Source organism: Lutra lutra, chromosome 7 (assembly GCF_902655055.1).
Source record: "Lutra lutra chromosome 7, mLutLut1.2, whole genome shotgun sequence".
Lineage (NCBI taxonomy): Eukaryota > Metazoa > Chordata > Mammalia > Carnivora > Mustelidae > Lutra > Lutra lutra.
This window is the reverse complement of record NC_062284.1, coordinates 119607877-119621867: the sequence shown is the minus strand read 5'-3', so window position 1 is coordinate 119621867 and position 13991 is coordinate 119607877. Positions and strand designations below refer to the sequence as shown.

The 13991-nt window shown below is 45.2% G+C and overlaps 1 protein-coding gene across 5 annotated transcripts in view; it reads right to left on the bottom strand.

Annotated features, from left to right (window-relative positions):
• Window positions 1-396: 396 nt before the first annotated feature.
• FOXN3 (forkhead box N3) overlaps window positions 397-13991 on the bottom strand; it is a 400340-nt gene continuing 386745 nt past the window's right edge. For all 5 annotated transcript variants that reach the window (XM_047738590.1, XM_047738593.1, XM_047738594.1 and 2 more), the window contains one exon: window positions 397-7217. In XM_047738590.1, coding sequence (XP_047594546.1) covers window positions 6677-7217 — 541 coding nt within the window. In that variant the 3' untranslated portion in view covers window positions 397-6676. The remainder of the gene's footprint in view (window positions 7218-13991) is intronic.

Genomic DNA, 13991 nt, shown 5'->3' with positions numbered 1-13991 from the left:
TAGCCCCAAAGCAGAATTTTAGTGTATTGTTTGCCAGCTTCCAGATGAAAGGCAGAATCTGTCTTAACAAGCTCTAAGTTCTGTGTTGGGAGGCTTGCTGTCTAGTGACTCTCTGGACCAGAGCTGAGAGCCACAAGTGAGAACAGCCTCTGGCGGGGAGTTTGTGTATTTGCAAAAGGGGTGTGTGTGTGTTTGTGTTTTTTCCCCACAAGGGAAGCATGCACAGGGATGGGTGGGTCCAGAAAGTGTGGCTGAGACCCTAAAAAAAAAAAAAAAAAAAAAAAAAAAATCGAACTGTAAAGAACGGCACACACACCCTAGTGCTGGTGAGACACAGAAATGACTTTACTGCTCGGCATTTGCATACGGACCGCAGTGCACACAGACGACATGGCGTTGTTCTTCAATCGATGCAACTCAGTAATTTTTATTGCAACTGGAAGACAATACATCACAGAAACTTTATGGTAGGTCTGGGGAAAAGTGTTATTTACAATAAATGATGAAATAGTTTGTCTTTGGCAATATGATTACATATGAAGAATGCGAAATGCAAATATGGAGCCCTCCAAAGCAACACCATCAGGTCCCTAAAGCTGGGCTGATCGTGCCTGCCTCTGCGTCGCTCCTTTAGTAACACAAACACAGCTGAACGTCACTTCCTTTCTCTGTTATGGTTCTCCCTTTCTATTCATGATATTGGCAGTTTCATACAGAAAAAAAAATTGGCTTTTGAAAAATTATTACTCTAGTAAATTATCATTTGGCCATGTAGGACTATTGGCCAGCAAAGGTCAGACGACCCTAAGCGTTGATAGTAACCTCTTGGTCTTCTGATTGCTTTATCACCGTTATTATTATTTTTTCTTCTGTAAAACAAAAACGCAACTCAGAAATGTTACAGAATCAGAGTATAAAAAAATGTACAAGTGTGTAATGCTTCCCAGACACACCCGGATACACCCCCCCCCACCCCACATTTTCACCATGGCAGTAATAAGTAGTGAGTGTGAGTAACACAGCATGAAATTGGCTACTGAATCAGCTAGGAGCTGTAATGGCCTCAACATACAGACTCAAGAAATGCTTCATGTTTAAATAACTGAAATTGTGCTAAGTTTCATCTAAAAAAAAAGGGGGGTGGGGTGGGGTGGGGGTTGGGGAACTCAGGCCACAGTAATGAAAGGATGAAATACAATTTGTAGGTCTGACAGGCTCACCATATCGAAGTCGGTGCGAATCCAATATGGAGTATCAGTTATTTGCAAAAGGTAGGGAAGGCTGTTCTCAACTTTTGCAAATGAAATAACAGTGGAAAAACACTGTTGAACGTATTCCAAATAAATAGTCTTGATTTCAACGCTAAGGAAACGAACAGGAAGGGTACTTGTGAGCATATCACAGTAAAGTCAGAAGTGATCTTTCACCTAGGTCTGATTTCAAAAGTAGGACAGACAGCAAAACGCAGCACCATAGACACATTGGTTTCGGCCGTTAAAAGATGGATCATTTTGAAAATCGTATTTTCCTTCCTTAATTTTTGGTCAGTGAAGCTAGCACTTGTTTGCTGAACTGTGGAAGAATGTCAAGGTCACACACGCATTATTCATGATAAAAGCAACCGAGCTGACGAGTCTGTGCTTAATTCAAGAATAACCAGTAGAAGAGAGAGAAAACAAGGAGTTAACCACCTCTGGTGCTCTCTCAAAGGTAGAGGGGTTAACGGATGAATTCACGAAGGTAGGTAGGTCTATACAGAACACTGAATGCCATGTGTAAATCCTCATGAAACTCCAGAAACAGGAACACCACACAATGTATATACTTTGATTTACACATTCTGTTACAAAGAAAAGACACCATTACAACTTTGTAACTGTGTTAACTGCGATATAAACCAAAGTCCCGAGTTTGGCAGGTAACTAAAAGAGGGTCATCACTTAGGTTATATAGCAAAAGTGTTGATGTATATTATATATAGTAGTATAAATAATAAAAAAGTATTATTTAAATTAGATCACAGTGCTGCATATGTGCATAACAGTGTTTGATATAGTATTGGAGGGCTGGGACCTACGACACTAAGGATTTAACTGTCAACACTGGTAAGTCACAATCAAGAGGGGACACAGAGTTCAAATGTGTTCTTTTGGTGGCAAAAATCCTGAAGATGAAAGAAAAATACTTCTCCACAGAAACATAAAAGTAAATTGCAACATCTGGGCAGCTGTGATCCACCAGAAAGAAACCGAGTCCCAACCTGAATCAAGTTTAAAGGGAAAAGAGAAGTCACATTGAATTTAACCCAATCCCATATGGAAAACCCTCCCATGTAGGTCACTTGTACAGAACTCTGATTCCTTCTCCAAAAGCCCTTTGAACGAGAGGCTAAGAGCCCCCCTGCATAGTGCGGGGGTCACTGAAACGTGAGTTGGTAGCACTTGGGGCTGGGCAGGCCCAGTGTGTCCCAGGACTGAGCTGGGCACGAAAGCCATCTGGACGGTTTGCACTCTACAGAGCCCGCAGCCTAAAGTTGTCCTCGGGGCAACAATGCCCTTCAGCGCAACGGCAGCTTCTAGAATGCCCTGTAGTAGCTACGGCCGCACCCAGCAAGGACCAGACACGCTGAAATGCCTCTCCAAGAAAGATCAGCTCTTGGGAAAAGCCTCCGACACATCCCTTCTTAAAGGCTCAGTCCCAAGACTGAAACCTGCCGCAGTCGTCTTGGCCATCTCAAACCACCACCTAAATGTGGGTTTGGTTCATTTGAGTTTCAAATAGACAGCTTTATTTACCAAAGAACTCTTAAAAGTATATGGATTAGAGAGGGAAGGAAAATAGGAGCTTATGGCATATAATAAGGCTGGGAAAAATCTATGATGCAGACCCTTTCCACGTAGTACTAAAGATAAAGACAATTAGAGTAGCATAAAAATAACTGTCTATGTGTATATCATTTAAGAGAAAAGAGGTACAGTCTCTTTCTCTTAAATGTGTCCGAGGGCCAACAGGAAGTAATTGTAGATGTCACGGTGCTGATGTGTTAATGGTTGTTTTCCAAAGCATCTTTAAATATTGCTATAGTTCCCCGTCTCCCCCTCCCCCCTGCCCCATGTGAGTATGTGATACTGGAATGACACAGGAAAACACCACTTCTCCCAGCAGGAGAAATGAAAGCAAAAACACCACACCCCTTGGAGGGTGCTGAGGCGGTCTGTCAGACTCATGAATACATATGGTAGTTTGGAAGCTAAAAGAACACCTGACGTTTGGGAAGGAATTCCAAGACTAAAGTGAATTACATTTGAGCAAAATATTCTTTCACAAATAGGCTTGTGCTTAAATCCTCTACTGCTCTTGGAGGAGGGAGTGAGAGAGGGTGCCTCCTGCCCCTTGGCTTGGCAAGGACATGGACAACCTCATTCTGCAATGAATTCACTACAAACGGCCACATACACATCAATACTTTTTTTTTTTCTCAACAATCAAAATACAAAGTTAAACACAATTGAGCCATTGTTTTGGTTATGCATAATGTGTATGCCTCCAAAAACAGAAGAAAAATAGAAAAAAGTACCCTCACTAAAGTTTCCCCTAGAAGTCACCCTGCGGCTCCTATACAGGTGCTGAGGGAGACCCAGGAAAATAACACTTAGAAAGCTGCCCGATGAGGTATTTATGCAAAAAGAGTGGTTCTGAAGTTAAGAACACACTTTTATAAGATATTTATCTATTTCTCAAAGAGATCAGAAAAGTAAATCACACACATTGCATTTTATTATTTTCTAAAAGAGGCCTTGGCTCCTTTAGAAAAATGAAATGAGGGGAGACAGCCCACTGTGGGGGTTTTGATTGGAAGAAGTCCCCGCCAGAAACAGTCCTGGATGTCTACCTCTGCCTTTCGGGAGGGAAGTTTGAACTTGACCCCAGGGAAGGGAGGGGTGTGGGTGGGGGCCGAAGTGGGTATCTCCCGGGCTTCATCAGGCGACAACACGTATCAGAGTGTCGCCAGACACCCCAGACACAGATTTTGGGGTGTCAGCTATTTGGGGAGATGGAGGGAACAGAGCACTTCGGTAATACATCCTTTCCCCATCTACACCTGGAACAAATAGGCTGGAAGCATTCAGGTTTAGGTCCTGAACTTGACCTGTCATATGGGCGTAGACCTTTTTTTTTCAGGTTCTCTCGCCAGGAACCGGAGGAAGCAAAAGTATGGGGTCTGCACCAGCCTCGTTCCCTCTGTGCTGGCTGCGGCTGGCCTCTGGGCTCCCCGACGGGCCACGACTCTGTCTCCCCCATGCCCTCGCTCTCCCTCACCACCACGCCCTGAGCCCCGGTAGTGGGTTTTCCCATTTGTGTTTTACAATTCCCCTCCACATGGGTGGAAGATCATATTCTTTGAGAGGTCTCTCTCTCTCTGGATCTCCCAAGATAATTTCTTTTAGGCAAAGATAACAGGCGTTCCTGGTCTGCGTGACATCATCCCGTTGTCTAAATTCAGCTCTCACAATCTAGGTGGGCTTAATTCCAGGTTGGTTCATGGGCTCAGGTGACAGAGGTGGCCAGTCCCTCCTTCCCACTGTGAGACGGCGATACAGGAAAACCGTCTGGGGCTGGTCCTTCTGACACCCGTGTCACTTCCTCCTTCACGCATACCCTAACTCACACCCTCATCCAATAAGGCCCATTAGCGTGTTTCCCCTTCTTCTGGCTAATTTGCATAATAATTCACTGCCTTTTTGCTAGAACCAAATCACGGTAATGGTTTTCTCAAGTCAGCGTCCCATAATTCTCTTAATTCTATCATACACGCTCACTACTAAGTTTGCCCTCAAATTATTGCGTCATGGTAAACACGTACAGACAAAGAGAAAGGACACACTTTTCAACAGAGAATCAGGGGGTCAGGGGCTGAAGTGCAGACAAGGCAGTACAGAGCTCCACCATCCAGGCCCTACCAGAACATGAAGATATTTTATATTGCAGAGTAAGATTCCCCAACAGTCAGAATTTGTCCCTGAAGAAGGTTAAACCTTAAACACCTGCTTCAAAAAAACCAAAACAAAATAATTGGGAAAACAAAAACAAAAACAAAAAAACCCAGAAAAAAAAAATTAAAGAAAGAAAGAAAAAAAAAAGAGAAAAACCAAAAGAAACTCTAAGCCTAAGGGCTTAAAAATTAGAGGCATAGCCTTTTCTCTATTTTCTATATTTATATGAAAATAATTCATGCTTCATGCTAAATACATTATTTACCTTACAAGAACTTTGTTATTTTTGAATAAAAAAAAGTTTGTGTTTTGTGATTTTTTTTTTTTTCTTTTTTCTTTTTTTTCTTTTTTCAAAGGAATCCATGCATTGTGGATCAGAAATTTCTGCTGGCTACACTGGTTGAATGTGGAAATCACTGATTTTTGCAAAGATGACTCCTGACTGACATTAATTGCAAACTCCATTTTGAGGGCAGTATAGGAGTTTTTTGATTTTTGTGTTTTTTTTTTGCCATGTTTTTACTTCTGTTTGTCCATCAATGTGCCTTTAATCTTTTAAAAATACACCACAATACTAATGGCAGGTTCTGTAGCTTTTTGTTTTTTCACTCGGATCAAATAGTTTTGACAGACAGGAAAAGACCTGTACCATTATTTTCTTCCTTAACAGCTATTGTACTTTCCTAGACTGGATTTTCACTTGGGCAGTTAAGAAGACATAGCTTGTTCTCTGCACGAGTTCTTTCTTGCGTGTGTGTGTGTGTGTGTGTGTGTGTGTGTGTCTGCGCATGCACACGCGCAGGGCCAACCTTCAGGCTTATGGCTTGTGGAATTTTCCATAATTTAATACAGAACAAAATTCAATGATGAATTACGTCACTAAAAACTGACCCAGTTTCCTCTCCTTAGTCATTGACAACTGGTATAAAAGGAGTGGTCCAGTGTGTCTACCTCCTCGGATGCTACTAGGCTTCACAGCGAAGAAGCACAAAGGACTGGAGACCCCCCACCCCAACCCTGCCCACCCACCCCTGCACACTTCATGGCAATGAAACCCACAGCAAGGACAAGGGTTCTCCTAGCACAGCTGGGTGCCCCACGCTACGAGCCTGGGTCTGCTTGCAGGGGACCAGGTCCTTCCTTGTCCCCAGTCCCTTTATACGCATTCACTGAGCAACCCCAACTGGGTGGCCGTGCTGACCTTTTAAACCTAAGGGTTGGGCCTGATCGACGATGACTTTGCACACGTGCCTTCTAGGTGCCGAATGTGTGTCCCTGTGGCACGATCGCTGGCATCCCTATGGAGTCAGCCACATGTTTCTGACAAAGCTGGAGGAAGCAATGGTAATTTTGGCTTTTTCGGTTTTGTCTTCAGATAATGAGAAGCTTTTGTAAAACAGCTGAGTGTCAATATGAGTTCTATGGCTTCAATCTCCTTTAAAAATAAAATTCTTAAGGGTTCAGAACAAAGGAGGGGCAAATTAAAAAAAAAAAGAAAGAAGAAAAAAAAGGAAAGAAAAGGAAAGAAAGAATACCAAACCAAAAAAAAAAAAAAAAGGAAAAAAAAAACAACAAAAAAAGAAAAACACAATAAATTGCTGATATTGCCACAAATCATTAGAAATCTCCTGACATGCTAAAACCAAATGGCCGAAAGTTCAAAACAAATCAGTGACTTGTTTTTAATTTTTTGTGGTTTCCTTTTGCTCTTTCTGCCCCTTTGCCGTCCGATTGGTGATGTTGTTCAAACAGGACCGCACCCCTGCCAAGTGCAGGAGTGAGCCCGCTGCCTCCTTCATCTCCTCGTCGTCGCTCTCGGGGGGCTTCTCCGTGCGTCTCTTTTTGAGGGGCAGCGTGTCGCTGGGCACCTTCCGGGCCTTGGCCAAGTGCTGGCGCTTCTTGTGCTGGGCCGCGTAGCCGCTGTCCCCCAGGGCGTCCTTGGCCTCCTTGGGGCTGTGTTTGCGGTCATCCTCCTCCGTCTCGCTGTGGCTCTGGAAGCTGCCCTCGCTGCCCTCGCTGCCCTCCTGGCTCCCCTTGGTGGCGAACTCGTAGTGGTCGTCGGCCGAGGAGGAGGAGACCGAGTCGCTGGCCGGCGAGGTGCTCCGGGCGTTGGACGACTTGGCACTGCTGTAGTTGTGATCCTCCTTGGGGTCGCCGCTGACCACCGGGGAGCCGCACGACGGCTCGCTCTCAGTCCGCAGCCGGCAGCCTCCGAGGCCGTTCCTGCAGACGGGGCGGCGGGGGTGGGGAATGGGGAGGACGACACAGAGAGCACACCGGTTAGCCCCCCTCGTTCACTTCTGTGGCCCCCCGACCTGCAGCCCGGTGCTTTGCCCACCTGGGACCTGCAGGCAGCCCTACTCTGCAGATGGCGTCCCAAATCCGGACCCATGTCTCCCAGAGCTGCGACATCGGGAGACTTTTGTCAGGACACCAAACCCAGGGCTCAGCTGAAAGGGCTGCCTGCTGTGTGGTGACAACGATTCACTTGCGCCTTCCCTCCCTCCCTCGCTCATCCTGCAAACATTCACAGAAGACCTCATACAACAGCACGGCCTCGGGGGGGGGGGGGGGGGGTCCCAAGGAGCCATCTATGGTGGGATGAGATAGAAGCTGTCGCGAAGATGCTTCCAGTAGAACAGAGAAGCAAGTCGCGGTTACTCACAGGTGAGAGAGCGTAAGTTACTACCTGCTACTCTGACCGCCTGCCAGACGCCATGTGCCATCCACAAGGAAGGCTGCATCTGGCTCCGTGACGTGCGCATGAGCATCCCTACTCCACTGACTCCTGGAAAGCCACACAGCTAGTATGTAGCAGAGATGGGATTAAGACCAAGGTCTGAGTCTCAAGATGGGCTCTTGGTACAATCCGACGGACATAGGCTGTTTTTCTGATTTCACTATGACCAGGTCCCCTCCACACACTCCCATCAGGACCCCACACCACTTACCACAACATAGATTACCGTCTCGTGTCTCTACATCTGAGTGATGAACTGAACCCCCCGTGCTTCCGTACTGGCAAAGGGATGGGGAACTGCACCCACTTCGTTGTGGGGCTGAGGATGGGAGGGAACGCCCGTCCATGGGGACCAGGGCCTGGCCACTGACAGGACACAGTAGGTGCTCAGAAGAGGTGGTGATGAGAGATGAATACACAAGAGTGAAAAGGGTTACTTCCAGCTGGAGGGGACAGATGCAGGGCAAGGGAAAGGCCCGTGGAAGATATGTCATCTGACCTCGGACATGAGGGCTGAAGGTCTGGGGCAGGAAGGAGAGGGGTTCTACTGCACGGTGCTGGCCCTGTGTCCTGTAAGCCTATTCACCCAATGATGTCCTTCTAGGAGACCTGGGGTACATGAGCACGCTTTTCCTTCCTTTCTTCCTTCCTACAAACTCCCAGCTATACGCACTCCTACTATGTTCTCTCCGCAGAGGGCACGTCCCACCATCTTTGCGAGCTCTGTGCTTCCCATTAGAGTGTTAGCTCCAGAAGACAGGGCCCAGTCATGGTATGTCCCCCAGAGTCAGGTGCAGAGTGGACACAGAAGATATACTGAGCAAGTGTAAGAGCAGATGGGATTGTGTGGCAGAGAGCATGAAGTCTGGGAAGATATTGTGGGTCTCCCCCAACATGCCTCACTGGACAGTCCCTGAACATAAGGCACCTGTGGAAAGCCTACGGGGTTGGGCCCAACAAGAAGATTTGGTCACGAGCTGTTACCCTCTCTTTCCTGCCATCCCTGTGGGCCCTGAGGCTCACTGAGACCCTGGTTGCAGCCCAGGGAGAAAGTGAAAGGGGAGGAGAGTCCTTGATGTACATGGTACAGCAGGGAGTGAAGGAGTCGCCCTCCTGGTGTCCCAGGGCCTGCGATGGGCGGTCAGCAAAATGGAAGCGGGTGGTGAGAAATCCCACCGTAATATGCACCAGCAAAAGGCAGGAGGGCCATTATCCAAAGTCAACCTGTGCTACATGCCTAGAGATCAAGCTCAACCCCAGCAATGTCAAGGCTGCACAATGACAATTCATTTGCACAATGGAGTCCTAGCAGTCTCCAGAGAGGTCCTGCACTCTAAAGCCCAGGATCCGCAGCACCTCTGCCTGGCCCTTCTAGAAAGAGCCTGGCTCTCCAGACAGACAGGCTTCTGTTCACAGCGCAGCCTTGCCTATTAGTGGGCTCAACTCCCTTACAGGGCAGAGCGATGATGAAATGGAAAGTTCCGAGCGCAGAGGATGGCTCTTCAGTGCTGCTTGAGAATTCTGCCTTGGTTTCCTCTGTTGTCATCGGACGGCTCACCGGGGCTTCCTGCGCTGTGACGGGCTTATCTGAGCACTCTTGTTTTTTTCTCTACTCTGGGTTGGGCGGCTTATGGGGACATGGGATAAAGGAAGAGGAAAGAGGACCCAAGAGAGGAATTCCTCACAGGCTTGGAGGGTAAACAGCCCCTGAGCTTTGGGGAATGGCCCCTGCGATATCTGTTTTCTGCAGACTTCCTGTTTCTTGGCTCCGTCTCGGGTGCACAGAAGTGGCTAGGAAAAGATGACTTTGAGGTGTTTCCAAATATGAAACTCAATAAATGTAACTAATTGCACTGGTAGCTATTAATAGTTATTAAACAAATGAAATTGCAAGTCTCAGAGAATGGGTCTCTTGATCTTTGTCGTTTCAGGTAACTGCTGTAAAATCCAGAATTGGTCTACTGAACTAGCACAAAAGAGTCTCAGAGTGAAACCCACGACACTTGGATGAATAAATCGGGCTATGGCTGGCTTTTTTAGAAAAGCAATTTAGTTCTGAATCCTCATTTGTTAACAACATGGGGCTTATAATTCACTTCACTACAACAGTTGAGCAGAACAGGATACTTCGGAACACAGAAAGAGAGAGGGAGAGAGAATCATGGAAGCGAGAGTATGGAGTAAGGCAAGCACTGCCAAAAGTTAATTCCTAGGGAATCTAGGTAAAAGGCATACGGTGTTCATTGTGCTTTTCTTTCTTCTTTCCTACTGGTTAAGACATTTTTTTTTGAGTAAAAAGTTTGGAGTAGGGGGTGGGAGATATATGCTAGAATGACAGCAATGAAAGAAACTTCTAGAACTTCTTTTTCTTAAAGGAGATAAACAAGCCTGAGGGAAGTACTAAAGACACACTATAGTCAAATGGAGAACAGACGAAAAGTCACTTGGATAGCCCATGAACACGTAGGACAAGGTCTCTGGTCCCCCCTGGAATCATGCCAACAGTGATTCCAAAATCCACACGCTGGGACACTGGCCTAACTCAACCAACCGCTTTGCAGATGAAACAAACAGAAACTCAGGAACTCCTGTGACTGGTGCACGGTGCCCCAGCTAGTTCTCAAAGACAGCTCAAGCAGGAATTTGAAATATCTTTCTGTCTCTCTCAGGTAAGGAGACCAACACACCCACTGACCGTATTTCTGGATAAAACAGGTAGGCAGATGTTAAGTTCAGGGAGCAGGAATTAAAATATAAATGTATCTCTCTCCGGGGATAAAATTAACTTCCCCTGAGATTGCAGCATGGGTGCATAATCCATAAATTACACACACACTCGGCAGGGAGTGACAAGCTCCTTCAATTATGAATAACTTGATGTGATGTTGTTGGTGGCGGCACGAGCCAGCTCCACTGACTTGGTGTCAAACACCTCCGGCTGCCAGGGGTCGTCACTACGGGACACCACATACTTAGAAGCAGGAACCGGTCATCCCGAACACATTGGAAGGTAAGAATCTAAGCACCTCTTCAAAAATCATTCACTGAAATGCGCCTGAGAACCGCCTGCCATTTTTCAGACGTAGCTGAGTTTACATGTACACCACTCAAAGCATTCATGTTAATTTCAAAAAGCTGGTATGCATTTTCTTATCAAACTGATGGGCAATAGCAAACATAAAAGGTGAGAAATCACATTAGTTCAGGCTGAAAATGAGCAATGCTTGCAACCAACAAGTCAAAGTACGGCTTCTAATGAGACATGGCCATTCTGCAGTCTTCTCTGTTGGTTCATTATTTGTCTAACCATACGTTATCACCTCCACTTTGCACCTGGGCCCAAGGGTCTTCTCTGGAACCAATAGTTTTAGACCTAGACAACATCATTTAGGGTGAAGTTGTCCTCTTAAGTAAGGGACTGACCTGAGAGCTCTGGACTTCGGCATGCAATTAATGGGATCATGAAATCAGGGCCAGCGCTGGAGCTAGTTCAGTGCTTCGGTCTAAAACCAAACACAGGTAGAAAGACATGGAAGACAAGAGATGGCTGGGAGCTTTCACTTCTAGCCAGAAGGCAGAAAAAACATCTGGAAGGCACTCTTCCGGCTATCACACAAAAGATCTTGGGCATAATACAGCAACACAGTTTTAATTCACTGCTGGTTTCATTGAAAATAAGGGGACTCAGGAACCCATGCAAACACGTGTACCAAGAGAACGTCACATACACACAAAACTTAAAAATAAAGGGACAAAATCTGAAACGGGAGCAGCAGACAACCAAGAAAACCAGGCTTTCCCCAGAGCAGATGAGCCTACTCTAGAACAAGAGTAGAACAAGAGCCGAAACTTATGGTGATGGGAACAGAGTGGCAGAAGACTGATTCTGGTAGCTCACTATGGCTCCTCGAAGGGGATCGAGGTGGTCCCTGGGCATCCAACATAAGTTTTGAAAGCAAATCCTCTCTTGAAGCACACAACCTGAATTTCAGCCATCAGGATTCCCCCATACTAAGGTTAATCAAACATTCAAGTAGAAAGCTCATAACCTAAAAATCACCAAACATACCAGCAAACAGGCCACTAGGAATGAATAAATGTAAAAATGTCATATAAATGAAAAAGCTAAGGCATCTGAAAGATGATACTCTCAGTGAGGTTCCAGGGAAAAGTCACTTGCCCACCACAGGCAGACAATGGGGATAAAAGCCAGTCTTAACCTCCACTCCAGATGGGATGCAAAGTAAGAAAGGCCTCCCCTGAGATTTTTTAACCACAAGCCTTGAGTCTCGTGGGGTTGAGGCCAGAATTCCACTATGGGGACCCAAAGACCTCAAACTGAATTTAATTTAAAGTGCCCAATGGTGCCTACTAGAAGAAAATGCAAACACTTTCTGGAAGAACATTCTTTAATCTCAGGCCATAAAGAATTCCCACAGATAAGACCTTAAAGAACATGGGTTTATAAAAACAAACAAACAAATTAAAAAAACCACAAAAGAAATAGGCCACCATAAGGCAGAGGCAACAGAAAAACCAACTATAGAATCTGAACTGTCAAGCTGGGGGACAGTGAAGTAGATACACGATGTCAAGCATGTGCACAGAAATAAGAGGGAATTGAAAAGCAACAGAAAGGAAGATTAGATCATGAAACCTAGACAGAGTTTGGAAAGCATCAGAGTTGCTTGAAATGAAAAAACTACAATTTCTGGGGACGCCTGGGTGGCTCAGTTGGTTAAGCAGCTGCCTTCGGCTCAGGTCATGATCCCAGCATCCTGGGATCGAGTCCCACATCGGGGTCCTTGCTTGGCGGAGAGCCTGCTTCTCCCTCTGCCTCTGCCTGTCATTCTGTCTGCCTGTGCTCGCTCTTTCTCCCTCTGTCTCTGACAAATAAATAAAATCTTTAAAAAAACAAAAACAAAAAAAACCACAACTACAATTCCTGAAATTAACCTCCATGAAACCAAAGGAGAAAAATAAGTAAAAAAAAAAAAAAAAGAAAGAAAGAAAGAAAAAAGAAAAAGGACAAAAAAATAAACAAAAAGAAAAGCAAAGCAGTGAACTGGAAGATGAATCTAAAGAGACTATATACTACACAGCAGAGACAAAGAGGAATACAGAAGAAGACCGGGCAACATGGAACACAGCAAGAGCCAATGTAAATCCAACTGGAGTTCCAGAATGAAACAGAACGTGGGCGAGGACCCAAATGCCTGAAGAGAAAACGGGCAGAGGATTTTCTCCTTTTGATGAAAGGTACCAATCTTCAGACTTAACCAACAAATACCATAGAAGATAAATAATAAGACATGTGTATCTGGACACATGATAGTTGACCTGTAGACGTTAAAAAAAAAAAAAAGATTTTTGTTTATTTATTTGACCGAGAGACGTGACCTGAGCGAAGGCAGGCGCCCGTCGACGGAGCCACCCAGGTGCTCCTCCAACTGTAGACATTTAAAAGGAAAGAGAGACAAGATACAAAAGTAGCTGAAAGAAAACATTTCATCTAAAGAGTATCAGCAGGGAGCCTGGGAGGCTCAGTTGGTTAAGCATCTGACTTTTGATTTCGGCTCCGGCTGTGACAGGAGGGTCCTGGGACAGAGCGCTGAGGTGGGACTGGGCCCTGGAGGTGGGCTTTGTGCTCAGCGGGGAGTCTGATCAGGATTTTCTCCCTCTCCCTTGGCCCCTCCCCCCACACGTGCACTCTCTCTAAAATAATAAAAATAAATAAATCTTTAAAAAAAAATAAAGAGGAGTATCAGTTGAGATAAAACAAGCAAAATAGATGAAAGTGGAAAAACATTCTTGAAGTTAGAGAGGGAGGAAAGAATGGTCAAACTAGAACTATATGCGCAGTAACATTATCTTCTAAGAATGAAGGCAAAATAAAAGTGTTTTCAGGCAAGAAGTCATTAGGGCTTTAACTAAAAGCAGAGACTCACTATAAGGAACTTCTTAAGAATATATTTCAGGAAAAAAGGAAAATGATCCAAAAAGAAAGGTCTGAGATGCAAGAAAAAAGGATAAGCAAAGAAAATGTAATCAAGTATTTTTTAAATTTAATTTTTTTCAGTGTTCCAAAATTCATTTTTTATGTACCACACCCAGTGCTCCTGTAATCAAGCATTGACTGAACAGCACAATGATGATAATAACTGAATGACTTTAAGAAAAAAAAAAAAAACCTGAAATAGAACCAAAGTACTGGACAAATGTAACACATCATTTGGGAGGCAGAGAGAATAGCAGTT